We start from the raw sequence: 15,761 nt of genomic DNA, 5'->3' as shown, positions 1-15,761 counted from the left end.
ATATATTCCAAAGACAAGATCAATTTGATATTTTCTATTTCATGCACCATGAATTAATGGGTTGATATCAATGGAAGTACAAAACTTAGATTTGGTACACTAGTGAATCCCAGGAAATTCACTGGGATTATATTTTCCCTTCTGTCTGCATTGTCTACTTTTGTTGGGTTTCTTGGGATTGTATCTGTTCTCTCCCATGAGGGGAGCAGTCCTAGATTCCCAGCTAGTTAGGGAATAACAGCCTGCTCAGCTCACAGAGCAGACTGTTCATTAAAAGGTCTTAAAAGTGCTCGCCTATTGAACACACTAACGTGTCGATTTAAGAATTACTCTTTAAATAAGAAAAAAGAAAATTTCATAAGAAAGATGAGGTCTAAGCCCAGAAAGCAAAATGACTTGAAAAAAAAAAAAAAAACCCAATCTAATTTTAATAAATACATAAACGCCAAGGACACAAAATGAGACTGAGTAGTTTAAATGTGTAACACCTGTATTTGGATGGTGGTTAAAAACATTAAAATTTCACCAGAAAGTCTGGACCTATAGAATTAACACTGTATTATAATATTGCAGATTTTAACATATTCCTTTCACAAGCACAGTTTGAAATACAAGGCCCCATTTGCCTCCCTGGCATTTAACTTCCAAATTGCTTACAGTCCTGTAGGAATTCCTAGATATCTACCCACGTTACTTTAAACTTAGTTCCAAGGGATTCTGTTCCTGATAGTCTCTGTGAAGCTTGTGTCAAAGAACATGCTTTCTATAAACATCAGTAACAATGTATTCTTCTTATTTAATGCAAATAAATATGCCATCCATACTTTTGGCTCACTCTCTATTCTTATTTAATTCTCTCTTGCTCACTCTGATATCTATATTAGGCACAATGTGAAATATGTATTTAATCATAAAACCACTTAATCAGTAGACATTACTTTTATTATTTGTTTACAGTATTAAAAAATAAAACCAGGATCATTAAGATTGCTAACTCCTCAAAAGAATTTCAGGGCTTCCCTGGTGGTGCAGTGGTTGAGAATCTGCCTGCCAATGCAGGGGACATGGGTTCGAGCCCTGGTCTGGGAAGATCCCATATGCCGCGGAGCAACTCGGCCCGTGAGCCACAACTACTGAGCCTGCGCGTCTGGAGCCTGTGCTCCGCAAAATGAGAGGCCGCGATAGTGAGAGGCCCGCGCACCGCGATGAAGAGTGGCCCCCACTTGCCGCAAGTAGAGAAAGCCCTCACACAGAAACGAAGACCCAACACAGCCATAAATAATAAATAAATAAAAAATTAAAAAAAAAAAAAAAAGAATTTCAAAGCTTTTAATTCTACGGTCAGACTCTTAAGAATTCTGTTTCAAGCTGTGGTAAGTACAAGTCATCCAGATTTCCTTAAACTATTACTGATTTTGCAAAAGATATAACTTAAGTGCAATAAACTTTTGGCAAGAAAACAAGGCAAGATTTCCTTGTGATTTAGAGAGGAAAAAAAATGACAACTAGTTTTTGATCAGTAAGCTGTTTACTGATGTGGGTGTAGGAGAGACTCTTCTACCTATTCATTCTGGAAACATATGAGATTAAAAAGTAACCTTTCAATGGAATGGCTATCACATAGATTGTGCTGCTGGCTAACACAAGATTCTTGTGCAGACAGTAAAATCCTGAACAGACTACACAAAACTCTGAAAGAATTAAGAAATAAAAACGTAACTCCTATCCTACAATACTCATTACCCTTCAATTACAGTATAAACAGAAGCAAAAGGAAAAACATGGAAGGCTTCTAAATATAAGCTCCTAAACTTAATGCCAACCTAGGGTTAGTGCTGAGTCTGCATGTAAAGCTGATACAGTACCTTGCACCTCTCAGGAGGTTCAGAGATCAGCTCTGGTTCCCAGATCCCTCCTTTCTCACCTCTGTTTCCTTTGACCTCACCCACCTCGGTTAACTCTGTTCAATCAGAACACTGGGGTGTCATATCTGTATGATGAGATCTACACAAACCCTAAGACTAAGCTATTCTAAACTTGTCTTTTCCTTGGGATACACTAATCACACCTTCATCCCTCATTTGGCTGCCTTGGATCTTTTCACAACCACACCAGCTCTGAGACCTGTGTATCCTTCAATTAGCTCCCAACTGAGAGTCACAGCTAACTCCGCTGAAGAGTGAATGGTGGTGTCTGGTTTACAGTTTGTTCATCAACACAACAGAAAGCACTGGGGAAACACAGTGCACTCCTTCCCTTGTGTTCAGCATATCTCATTGATCAATAGTTTCCTTTCTACCTTTTGTCAGGGTTCATGCTTATTACAAAATTCAAGACTGAAGACCATTTATTTGCTGCTTTTTAAAAGCACACCTGGGCTTCCCTGGTGGCGCAGTGGTTGAGAATGTGCCTGCCAATGCAGGGGACACGGGTTCGAGCCCTGGTCTGGGAAGATCCCACATGCCGCGGAGCAACTAGGCCCGTGAGCCACAATTACTGAGCCTGCGCGTCTGGAGCCTGTGCTCTGCAACAAGAGAGGCCGCGACAGTGAGAGGCCCGCGCACCGTGATGAAGAGTGGCCCCCGTTTGCCGCAACTAGAGAAAGCCCTTGCACAGAAACGAAGACCCAACACAGCCAAAAATAAATAAATAAATAAATAAATAATAAAAATAAAGGAATTCCTTTAAAAAGAAAAAAAAGCACACCTTAAAAATAATAGCACATGGGCTTCCCTGGTGGCACAGTGGTTGAGAATCTGCCTGCCAATGCAGGGAACACGGGTTCGAGCCCTGGTCTGGGAGGATCCCACATGCCGCGGAGCAACTAGGCCCGTGAGCCACAATTACTGAGCCTGCGCATCTGGAGCCTGTGCTCCGCAACAGGAGAGGCCGCGATAGTGAGAGGCCCGCGCACCGCGATGAAGAGTGGCCCCAGCTTGCTGCAGCTAGAGAAAGCCCTTGCACAGAAACGAAGACCCAACTCATTCAAAGATAAATAAATAAATAATAAAAATAAAGGAATTCCTTTAAAAAAAAAAAAAAAATAGCACATGAAGGTGGAGATGAAACGTTGAAAAAGGTACCCCATAAAAACACTAGCCAAAAGAAAGCTGGAGTACCTATCTACACTACTATGAACATGAAGTTAGGAAGGATTCCTAGAAATAAGGAAAATGTTTCATAAGAATAAAGGGTCGATTTATCCAGAAGATATTTTTTAAAGTCTAAATTTATATCATCCTTTAATAACATAGCTCAAAATATATAAAGGAAAATCTGACAGAACTCAGGAGAAATAGACAATTCCATACTCACAGTGGGAGAATTAAACTCACCTCAATAACTGATAAAACAAGCAGATAAACATCAAGAGGGATATAGAAGATTGTGAAAACATGATGAACAAACTTGACCTAATTAAGAAATATATAATACTGCAGTAAATAACTACATAATACATTCTTTTCAGTTACATGTATGCTATACTAAAGCAAGAATCAACAAACTTCAAGGGACAGAAATTGTACACAACATATTCTAACCTACATGGATTTAACTAGAAATCGGTGACAAAAAGGTAAGTAGAAAATTAATAAATGTTTGGAAGCTCACTAATACACTTGAAAATATCACCTAGTTCAAAAATTACAATAAAATTAGAAAGTATTTTGACAAAAGAAAATGAAAATCTACTCATATTAAAATTTGAGGGCTGCAAACTAAAGCTGTGCTTAGAGGTAAATTTACAGTTTAAACATTTTTTTAAAGGCTACAGAGAATACATGGGAAATCTCTATATCATCCTCGTAATTTTGTTGTGAACTGCAAAAATGCCCTAACAAAAAATAAAGTCTTACAAAAAGAAAAAGCTAAAAGTCAAGAATTTAAAATATATCTTATAATTAAAAAAAAAGGGGCTTCCCTGGTGGCGCAGTGGTTGGGAGTCTGCCTGCCAATGCAGAGGACACGGGTTCGAGCCCTGGTCTGGGAAGATCCCACATGCCGCGGAGCGACTAAGCCCGTGAGCCACAACTACTGAGCCTGCGCATCTGGAGCCTGTGCTCCGCAGCGGGAGAGGCCGCGACAGTAAGAGGCCTGCGCATTGCGATGAAGAGTGGCCCCCACTTGCCACAACTAGAGAAAGCCCTCGTACAGAAACGAAGACCCAACACAGCCAAAAATAAATAAATAAATAAATTAATTAATTAAAAAAAAAAAAAAGTATTCAAGAGAAAATATATAGCTTAAAAAAAAAAAAAAACCCAGCATATTAAACTAAAGTATGTAGAAGAATGGAAATAAGAAAAAAGTAGACATGAATGTAATAGAAAACTAACTTCTAAGCAGAAAAATCAACAAATACAAAGCTTGGTTCTTTGAAAGCACCATGAAATGTAAGGGAAAAAAAAAAATGGGAAATTTACCATTAATTTGAATTAAAAGAGGATAACACAAGAGATACCATGGATATTATAAGAGGATATAGTAAACATTGTGCTGATAATTTTTAAATTTTAATGCAAAGGACAAATATCTTGGAAAATGACATACAAAGACTGACATAAGACACAGAAAATCTGAATAATTCCATATTGAATTAAGAATTTGAATCCAGGGGAATTCCCTGGTAGTTCAGTGGTTAGGACTTGGTGCTCTCACTGCCGGGGTGCCAGGTTCAATCCCTGGTTGGGGAACTAAGAGCCTGCAAGTTTCACAGTGTGGCCCCCCCAAAAAAAGAATTTGTATCCACAGAAAAGACTTTAGGCCAAGAGGGCTACACAAATAAATTGTACAAAAGAATTTTTACCAAACTCTTCCAGGAAATTTGAGTACAGCATTATGATGTAAAAACCAGACAAAGACATTAAAAGAAAGAAAAATTATAAACCAAACTGTCTTAAGAACATTAAACAACATACCAATAGACTGAATCTAACAATATAAAAATGATAATACTCCACAATCAAACTTGGCTAGGCAAGTCCAAAATTCACAGGGCTGGCTGTTACAAAGGATACGCTGGAACTCTTGTGCAGGGGCTGAGGCTATTACCCACAGGCAGAATTTCTTTTTCTTCAGGGAAGGCTTAGCTCCTAAGCCTTTCCAACTGACTGAACTGTGCCCACCCAGACTACCCAGGATAATCGTTCTTACTTAAAATCAACTGATTATGGACTTTAATCACATCTACAAAATACCTACACAACAACACCTAGATTACCTTTTGATTGAATAACTGGGGAATGTAGTCTGGTCAAGCTGACACATAAAACTGACCACCACAAAATGGAAATATTTCCTATGTCTTTTTTGAGGCCTGCATAATTCTGATACCAATAGCTGACAAAATAGTTCAAGAAAAGCAAATTACAGACCCATATTCTCATGAACAACAGAAACAAAAATTCTTGACAAAACATTAACAAATTACATACAACGACACATTAAAAAAAAAGATACTATATCGTGACCAAGTGGAGTTTATTCCAGGAATGTAAGGTTAACCTTCAAATACCAATCACTATAATTCACATTAAAAGAATAAAGGTGAATAATCATATGATTATCTGAAGAGATGTAGAAAAAATATTTGTCCAAATTCAACACCTGTTCTTGATTTAAAAAAAAAAAAGTAAAACTCTTGGCAATTGAGGAATTAAAGGAAAAGCTTTCAATCTGATAACAGATATCTACCTAAAAAATCACAGTTCAGATCATTCATAATGAAAAAATATTGAAAGACTTTGCCCTAAGAGTACAAGAATGTCACTTCTATTCCATGGTGTACTGGAAACTCTAGCCACAACAATAAGTCTAGAAAGGAAAATAAATATTGGAAATGAAGAAGTGAAACTGTCATTATTTACAGCTGACATGATTGTTTATATACAAAATCCTACAGAATTTTTAAAAGCACCACCACCAACTCCAGGAAATGCAAAATGAATTCACAAATAAATCAACTGTATTTCTATAAACTATCAATAAGCAGTTGAAAATGGTATTAAAAACAATCCAATAATGTAATGAAAAAAACATCAAATATTCAGGAATAAGTTAAACCAAAGAAGTGTAAGATGTCTATACTAAAAATTACAAAACATTCCTAAAATTAAAGAAAACCTAAATAAGTGGAGAGAGATACCATATTCATAATTGCAGATTCAACATTGTTAAGACTCAGACTCCTCAAATCGATCTATAGATAAAAGAAAATATTAATAAAAATTCCAGCAGGAAAAAACAACTTGAAAAGGCTTCTAAAATTTACACAGAAAAGTAAAGAATCTAGAATGATCAAAACAAGCTTGACAAAGAAGTACAAAATTAGAAGACTTGAACTACTGGATTTCAAGTCTTACTAAAATGTATAATAACCAAGACTGCAGTATTGGTATAAGGATAGATAAACAGGTCGGTGGAACAAAATAAAGTATACAGATGCAGATGTCCTCAAATACAGTCAAATGATTTTTAACCAAGGTGCCAATTCAGTGCATAAAAGTGTTTTTAACAAATGTGGCTAGAATAAAAAATAAACCTCAACCATGTACTACTCTTTCATACACAAAAAATAATGCAAGATGCATCAATTTCTAAAAAGGTAGAACAATAGGAAAGTATCAATATCTTCATGCTCCTAAGGATACAAAGATTTCTTAGGATACAAAAACATGAACTACAAAAGAAACAATAGGGTACATGTTAGACTTCATCAAAATTGAAACTTGATCTCCATTAAGGATGTAAAAAGGCAAGCCACAGACTGGAAGAAAGTATTCATAAAGGAATAGTATTAAATATATAGTAAAATAAATATCTCCAATGGGGATTTGAGGGAGGGGGTGGGGAAGGGATCAACACACCACAGAAACCTCAAAATGACAAAGTCATTGTTCAGTGAGAGAGGCTGAGATGCTTTCTACACACTTTCCCTGACATCTCTACACAATGAAATGCAAGGGTCAGTGGTACTGAGACAAGTAAAGGCAGTTCCACTCTTTGCTTCTATAAAAGCAAGTGACCCAAGCTATTAGGCCCTGGTCTCAGGCTTGCTTTGTTCTCAATATCCAGATGCAGCAGCTTGTTCTTTTGTGCTCCCCCCTCTGGAAAGAAATGACTGAGAACACCTCCTTCACATTTTCTTTTTCTTGGGCATTTTCACTTCATAAAGCTGCAGTCAATGTGTTTTGTGTGTGGTGAGGAGGGAATGACACGTTCCATGGTGGTCCCCACCACTGCCAGCATTGGTGGCTCAAGTAGCCTCAGGATTAGCCCTTTGTGTCCATGAAAGGATATGAAAAGTCAGTTGTTTAAGCTCAGTCAAGCCGCTGATTTTTTTTTTTTTTTCCCTGAAAGAGGGGTGTGTGGGGAAAAAAGGTTTTGCAATTCAATTTTCCTCAATAAATTACAGCATTTTGCTGAGGGCAGCTGTGTGCAACTTCACATGCTCAGAGCAGTTCCCAAACTTTGTTAAACAAAATTAAAATGCCTAAACCTGACTTCCACATCTTACCTTCATCTTCACTTATTTTACTAATAGGAAGACTTCTTGGAAGTGATGATTTTAATGACAAGAATTGTAGATAATTAAGATTCCTTACTCAATGTTATCTGGGACTTTGGCAAATCGTATGAAAACTATATTAATTTGAAATATTTCGTGCTCAATGGTCTATCTTGAAAATAATTGATTTTTATTCTGTGAGTCTACATGGGAAAGTGTCCATTAAAATCATCAGGGATTACACACCTAGAATCTCTGTAATACAAACTCACGAGGCGATATTTATGAGCCTGGAAACTGTCTGTGACAATAATTTTAACACAACATAATGCCATTATCAGACTATTTCTCCTACTTAAAAATACATGTGGTGTTTATTTATTTTAAAATTTTTATTTATTTATTTATTTGGCTGCACAGGGTCTTAGTTGCGGCACACAGGATCGTCGATCTTCGTTGCGGCATGTGGGATCTTTTAGTCGTGGCGTGCAAACTCTTAGTTGAGGCATGTGGGATCTAGCTCCCTGATCAGGGATCGAACCCAGGCCCCCTGCACTGGGAGGGTGGAGTCCTAGCCACTGGACCACCAGGGAAGTCCCTACATGTGGTATTTAAAAAATAACTACCCATTATTTAGTGCTCAACCTGCACTTAGATGTTATGCAAAGAATTTTATTAAAATGACTTCACTTTGTTTTCCCAACAACCCTTACGGAATTTGGTATTATTTTCTTTATTTTACAGATAAGGAGAGTGTGGCTTTGTGGGGCAGAAACAGTAAGAGGGAGAGCTAGGATTTAAGCTTGGAAAGGGAGACTGCGGGGCTCCCACTCCACCACACTTTAAAGCTGCTGACATCATAAATGATTATCATGTGGAGTCACACTACATAATTTTTTTTTTATGCTGCCTTCCTTCTTCCTTTGGAGTTGCAAACACTCCACTTCGGCCAGCAACTATAATGTGACTGGACAGGCAACGTATCTGGTGGCTGCAAGAGTCAGTGTACATGACGGTGTACAAACTCGTGATCGCCCCGCTGTTGGGATGTGGTCTCTGAATGACACTGCCTGTGGGAATGGACTGTCCTGCAGTGTGGACCACTACTCAGAACCCAGGGTTTTCATCAGCCATACTTGGCATCACTATTACAAAATATTAAATGAATTATCTGATATCTCATTTACAGGAATGACAAGGAATCAGATGAGGAAAAGTATATGGAATAAACACTTTAGAAGTAGTAAAAATAAAAATGAACATGATCGGACTTCCCTGGTGGCTCAGTGGTTAAGAATCCGCCTGCCAATGCAGGGGACACGGGTTCGAGCCCTGGTCCGGGAAGATCCCACATGCCGCGGAGCAACTAGGCCCGTGTGCCACAACTACTGAGCCTGAGCTCTAGAGCCCGTGAGCCACAACTACTGAGCCTGAGTGCCACAACTACTGAAGCCCGTGTGCCTAGAGCCCGTGGTGCGCAACAAGAGAAGCCACTGCAATGAGAAGCCCGCGCACAGCAACGAAGACCCAATGCAGCCAAAAATTAATTAATTAATTAAATTAAAAAAGAAAAAAAAGAACATGATCAAGTATCCTCCAAGGTTTATCAAATATACCAAGGATAAGCAGAATCATCAAAAATGAGTTCCAACACATTTGGCACTATGTCCTTTAAAACAGAACTGAACAACACCTTCAAGCCCGTTCCCGATCCCACTCTCAGTTGACGACAGAGAGAAAAGACTGGTTCCCACTGGGAACACGGCTTCAGGCAGCCCCTCCTGCCCCCTATCCACAGCAGCCTTTACCTCTCATCTGGGATCAAAGGTCGCTTTCTAGAAGCCACGCCCACCTCCTGGACCAGGCTCCCTTACTACCTCCAGCCCCACACCCAGTTAGCTTTCCAGAACTTCCTCCAGGGCGCTGCCACAGTTAGGATTCCAAAGGCGGCAAGGGGTGAATCTCTGGGTGGCTCCCTCCCCTTGGGGGCCTGGAGGGGAGGATTCCTGCCTGACTCACCCCTGGACTTCAGGGCCTCAACGCTAATCCCTGTTTGTTGAGGGGAAGGAGGGACAGAGGAAAATATTACCCACCACACACCCCCAACCCCAAAACTAAACACCCAACCAGCAACTCCTCCGCAGACCCTACATTCCGGATGGGCCTCTCTCCTGTTTCAGTCAAACTCCTTCCAGGAGTAGCCTGCCTTCACTTCAGCTTCCTCCACGCCTCCTCCATTCTCAGCCCTTTGCAATGGGGCCTCCTCACATCTGAAACCTGCTCTTCTGGTCACCAGACGCCCTGATTCCAAATCAACTGACAACTTTCCACAGACTTACCTTCTTTGCATTGAACAGGCCTGTCCTTCCTAGGTTCCCCAACCTATTTCCTCCTCTCTTCCTTGCTGTTCATCGTGTGTCTCCTCTGCTTCCCTCCTCTCTCTGCTTCCTCTCTGAACATGGAGGCTTCCGTAAGTTTCTGATCTTGGTCCCTAAAAATGCTTCACTCTCTCTGGGCAATCTTATCCATTGTCACGGATTCAGCGTTTACCTGCTCAGTGAAGAATACGCAGGCACCACGCTCATCCCAGGTCTCTCTCTCAAACACCAGACTCTTACTTCCAATGACCTGCAGGACGCCTCCACCTGGAGGCCCCAAACTTCAAGATAACTGAACTAAAAGTGGCAGAGCTGGGACTGGAAATCAGTGAGACCAGAATTTTCTCTCCTCACACGACTGCGCGTGTTTTATCTGAAATCAGGTAGCATCTCTCCCTGTCCCTCTATACGTCATACAAAAACATGTGACGGATTCTGATCATGATGGTTAACTAAGCATGGGCTCAGCACACAGTGGGCCGGCCAGCTTTGGAAACCTAACCTTGGCCTTGCTTGTAGTAGCAAAGAAACAGAACCTTTCACAAAATCTCAATGTAATTAATAATCACTGTCAAAACGTGACACTGTTATAGTGAAAGATCGCTTCTGGGGATAAATCACATGGCTTATCCCAGCAGGACATATTTATAAGTTTGCAGAAGAGAAAAAAAAAATCAGACATATTCCATCAAACATCTTTGCAGTAAAAGTACTCTGCCTCTGAGTCTCAGCTTAGTTCACGTTGGTAAACAGTGGAAGCCTTTGCCCATAGGCTATGCTGTTTGCAGTGAGATATTCATTGCTGCATGTCTCTGTGCAGCTTCTGATAAATACATTTCATTTCCAAAATTAATTAATTAATGAAGGAAGTCCCCACAGCCTGAATCACTGTAAAGTAGACAAAATTCAATAACAGAAAAAACATCCCACATGAGCAACAATACTGAATGAGAGGATGAGAGATGAGATGACCCAACGTTATTCTTCAGAACCTCAAGTTCACAGACAAAACAAAGGCTGGATACAAGATATTCCTGTGGGTATTTCTGTCTATTTTTTTTAAAAGACACCTTAAGACAAAACAAAGGCTGAATACAAGATATTCCTGTGGGTATTTCTGTCTTTTTTTTTTAAAAAGACACCTTAAGACAGAGCAATCAATGTGTGAAAAGAAAAGCTGTCTACAAAAACAAACAAAGACATTTTCTAAGATGACTTTGATCCCGTATCTTTGTATCTTCCATTACTGCTCTCTATCGTCCTTGCTCAAGTATTATTTTCACCTTATTATTACTATTCTTTTCTTTGTAAGTAACCCCACCTGGCTTTATCCAAAAAAAAACTGGTGCAGTAAATATTTGTCCTTTGTGGTAATCCGATGCATAATTTAGTTAATCTAGGCTACCATGAGAGGTGATTGTTTCTCTGTTGTGAAATGTGCTCACAGTAAAGGGAATCCACACCAGATGCCTCAACGGCAGCGGGAGAACCACTTACCAAGCATGTCGCTGCTTCGAACCAACCTTGACTGTGTAGCCACTCCTACAGCAGGTGTCACTCATGTTAACTCAGCCTCCCGATCACAACCACACCTTTCTCTTACAAACGTGGCCTTTTACTTAATTAAGATAACACAGTCAGGCTGAAAGGCCCACCTCAGCCCCTGTGAAAAAAGGCCTTGAAAAACAGGCACTTTGCTTTGCGCTGTGAGAACTCTGACATGACTGTTACCTTACCTGGATGAAATCAAGAAATGTCAGGGGCAGCAAGTCATCCATATGCCCAATGTCTTTGGAGAAACGATTCAAAATTCTTCCTGCAAGAACAGGATATTAGAAATTACTCATTTCCCCAGATATACCCTTTAAGAGAAACAATTCATAAACAAATCAAAACAATATTTTTAAAGTATATGTATGTAATATATTACAGATTCATATGAAATAAGCCAATGTCAGTGGTAAAGAAAGAGAAAATAGAATGATATCTAAAGAGAAACAAAAATGCCACCAAATGGCAGTGGGTGGGGAGCCGAAATTGAAACCTGGTTTTTATTATAAAAGACTGGGGGGAGGGGCTTCCCTGGTGGCGCAGTGGTTAAGAATCCGCCTGCCGATGCAGGGGACGTGGGTTCGAGCCCTGGTCTGGGAAGATCCCACATGCCACGGAGCAACTAAGCCCGTGCAGCACAACTACCGAGGCTGTGTTCTTGAGCCCACGTGCCACAACTACTGAAGCCCGCGCGCCTAGAGCCCGTGCTCCGCAACAAGAGAAGCCACCGCAATGAGAAGCCCGCACACCACAACAAAGAGTAGACCCCGCTCGCCGCAACCAGAGAAAGACTGCAAGGAATGAAGACCCAATGCAGCTAAAAATAAAATAAATAAATTTATTTTTAAAAAAAAAAAAAGAATGGGGGGAAAATCTTGTGGCAGTATCGGGAAGGGCTGGTGGATTTGAGAATGTTCCCTCCTTTTAGATCCATCCCATCTAAGACTCATTCCAAGTGCTAAGTCAGCAAATAAACAGTTGCACAATACCTAAATTAATCCTAATTGTCACACTAATTTTGCTTTAGTTATCAAAAGTAATTTTGCTAAGTGATACTTTTTAAATAAACATAATTATAACTTCTCTGTAATTTTTTCCCTCCAGATGGCTCACAGGACCTCACATTTTGGGAAATTGTGGATTCCTGCCATTTCCAAGTTGTGAGTTTACTACCGGGGTAATAAGTTGTTATTTTCAGAGGTGCACTGGGTGTGACAAACACAGACTCATGCTTAAGCATCCAAGAAGACCAGAGGGATGGAAGCAGGAAAACAGAAATATTACTTAGTGACTAAAGATCATCATTGATTTTATTTCCTTTCTCAGAATCCACGAAAACAGTATATCCTAAAGGCTGCAGGATTGGAAGATGAGAAATAATTTCTAATAAATATCTAGTGTGAACTAAAAATGCCGCCTGCTGTATCAAGTAAACAAAGGATGTTGCAGCCATCAGGCACTGCAGCCAACCCTGCGATGGTGCACCCTGAGGAAACTCAGGATGAGAAAACACAGGATACTGGCCCCGGATAGCTGAGGTGCACATCAAAGGAATGATTTCGGTGAGCCTAGACTGTTGCATCTTCCCATACATAGAAAAGCACTAAATTCCCTAACTTGAGATGTCTGGTTTTCTTTTATTAACAGTAATCTTTTGATATGCTGACTACCTGTTCTTTGTTGCAAAAACTCCTACTTACCCTGGCTCCCCCCTGCCTTGCCTCTTCGGAGCAGCGTCTCAGAGCTATCTCAGAGGCGTGTCCCGGGCTTAAGTCCTCAGTTTTGTCCACAGAATAAAGCATAACTCTCAACTTTTAGGCTGTACATTTTTTTTCAGTCGACACTAGTCGTTTTATGATTAAATTTAAAGAAATCGAAGACACACACACACACACACACACACAAACATAACGGCCTACTTTGGGGTAGCAACTCCTGAGAAATGTGTTTATCGAGGCCCCTGAATTTCTTTCGTAATGAAGGCTCCAGGAGGCCAGCCTGCAGGTGAGATGTGGGACCTCTAGGTGCTCTTCCTGACCTCTGTCAGAGGCGACTTCCTCCCGAGGCCCTTCACACCAAGCCCCAGCTGGACCCTGAATGAGCAGAGGCTGGGCGCTGAGGTCCCGCTGCCGGGCTGGGCCGGCTGGGCCGCCCTCCACAGGGCGCCTGGCTCACCGGAGGCACAGGGTGCGCCCAAGCCGGGAGCTGCAGACATTGGAGGCTTTCGCCCTTGGCCAGGCCAGGCCGTCACAGGCCGGGCCTCAATCCTCCTGTCTCAGGCTTAGGAAATACAGACTCCGGAAACTGTCTTTTGGTGCCACGTTTGGAGGACCAGGGACAAATTTTCAGAGCCTCTAGGAATGCCTGCTTTAGAAGGTGATTCTCAGGATTAAATGGGCTCGTGCAGGTGAAAAGAAGCCAGTCACAATGCCCGGTGAGTTAACAGGTGCTCAACCACCAAGGTGAGATGATGACTATTCCCCCCAGGTTCTGCAGCATCATGTCACCTGGGAAAGTCTACCAGGTACTGTGGGAAGGTCCACTTGTTAAAATGCAGAATCTGATTCAGGAGTGCTGGGGGGAGCTAGAGAGTCTGCATTTCTTCCAAGTGGCCAGGTGATGGCAGTTTCCCAGATCATGCTTTGAGGGGCAAGAGCTTGGGCTGTTATTTAATCAATTCTGCTTTAAAAATATTAAAATCAGATGGACAGTTTTTCCACATATTCTTATGGATTTTACGGCCTCCCAGTCATTTTTTAACTTCCCAAAGTAGCAATATAGAAATAAGGAAAATACATGTCAAAAAAGACATAGTTTAAACGCTTGTGATTTCTTTGACGGAAAAATGCAACTTTTTAACATAGCAGGATTCAGAAACACTGCAAGTATGATTTGTCTTAGAAAGTGTTGAAAGCAGTACAGGAATTTTTTAAGATGAAAAGGCTACTCAGGGATGAACAGTAAGTGAAAACTACCCCTTTACCTTTCACCAGATGTGCAAGTCTTAAGGTCTGAGAGACCCAGGGTTTGGCAAATAGTGTAAAATACAAGGAAAACAAAAACAATGAGAAAAACTATCTCCCCACACAATGACTACAAAAATGGAACCGAACGTCAAAGCAGGTCAAAAAACTAAAGTCTTGTTCACCAATGAGCTGAGTGTAGAAAATGTGAAATCAGAAAGTTCAGTAGCTACTTCCTTGCACTAAGAAACATTAAGAGAATGAATGGTATTTGCAGAGTATTTCATCGGGCTTAGGGATAGGCTGTTGTAAACAGAGCTGTGATTTCAAGTTCATGGCCTCATAGTATTAAAGTTTTCTCAAAAGTCTCCAAATGAAATCCTTACGATGAATTCCCTTCACACACATGCCATGACTCTTCATCCAAATGACATGTGCTCCCTACTGGAGTATCTCCAGGGAGGTAGAGGGAAGGGGGATTCACATGAACACCGGGAACCCAATCCATTTTCAGTCTGTTCTGTTAGACAGGGATTTCTCACATCAAACCGAATCTTGCCTTCCTAGAACATCCAACCTCTGCCGCTTCTTCTGCCCTTGTAACCACACAAAGTGAATCTAATTTCTTTTGATATGACAGCCTTTCAACTCCTCAAAGGAAGTGAATCATATCCTTTCCAGCAACTACTCCTTGGTTCCTCAATGATCCCTCATAAGGCATGGTGTCCTATCTTGGCCGCTGCCTCTTGACCAGACTCAGATGGCCAGTCTCAGTTAATGCTTTGTGCTCAGGATTAAAATCAGTACCCCAGGTACTGGGGTAAATTGGTATCACCACCTCCCCTATCCTGCATAGGATATAGTGAATCATGAAGCCAACAGTAACAGTAAATTCTGGAGGCCAGATCACATTTTGGACACATGCAAAAATGAAAATCCACATTGCTCTGCACAGGTAGATTTTGGGGGACAACTGAGCAATATGTATAAGCAACTCTAAGAGTGCATCCCTTCTGACCCCAAAATTCCATTTCTAGGAACATATCCCCAAGAGTTAATAAGTTCATCAAAAGGTTGAATGTGGCATATTTGTCAAGTCAGAAGTAGAAAACAACCCGAACAAGTCTGAAACAAGTCTATAATGTATTATGTACAATTTTAATTTTTGGGGACATTCTGATCTTTCTACAATAACTGCACATTGTGTAAAAAGGTAAAGCAGGGAGGGGAGAGCAAGAGAAAGACAGGGAAAGAGGGGCAGGAGGAAGAAGGAGGTAAAAGGGAGGAGGGAGGGAGGAAAAGAGGGAGGGGGGGAAGAGAGGAGAGGAGGAGGGAGGTACCCCCCTTGAAGTCCATGGTATC

The 15,761-nt window shown here is 40.8% G+C and overlaps 1 protein-coding gene across 1 annotated transcript in view; it reads right to left on the bottom strand.

The window, feature by feature from the left end:
- Positions 1-15,761, bottom strand: part of LOC118884069 (multidrug resistance-associated protein 4-like) — a 130,630-nt gene that overhangs the window by 63,737 nt on the left and 51,132 nt on the right. The window contains exon 12 of the mRNA XM_036831384.1: positions 11,622-11,701. Within this exon, the coding sequence (XP_036687279.1) occupies positions 11,622-11,701 (80 nt within the window). The remainder of the gene's footprint in view (positions 1-11,621; positions 11,702-15,761) is intronic.

The sequence above is a fragment of the Balaenoptera musculus genome, chromosome 18 (genome assembly GCF_009873245.2).
Source record: "Balaenoptera musculus isolate JJ_BM4_2016_0621 chromosome 18, mBalMus1.pri.v3, whole genome shotgun sequence".
In the NCBI taxonomy this organism is placed as follows: Eukaryota; Metazoa; Chordata; class Mammalia; order Artiodactyla; family Balaenopteridae; genus Balaenoptera; species Balaenoptera musculus.
Note: the sequence above shows the minus strand (reverse complement) of the source record. Positions and strands in the feature narration are given on the sequence as shown.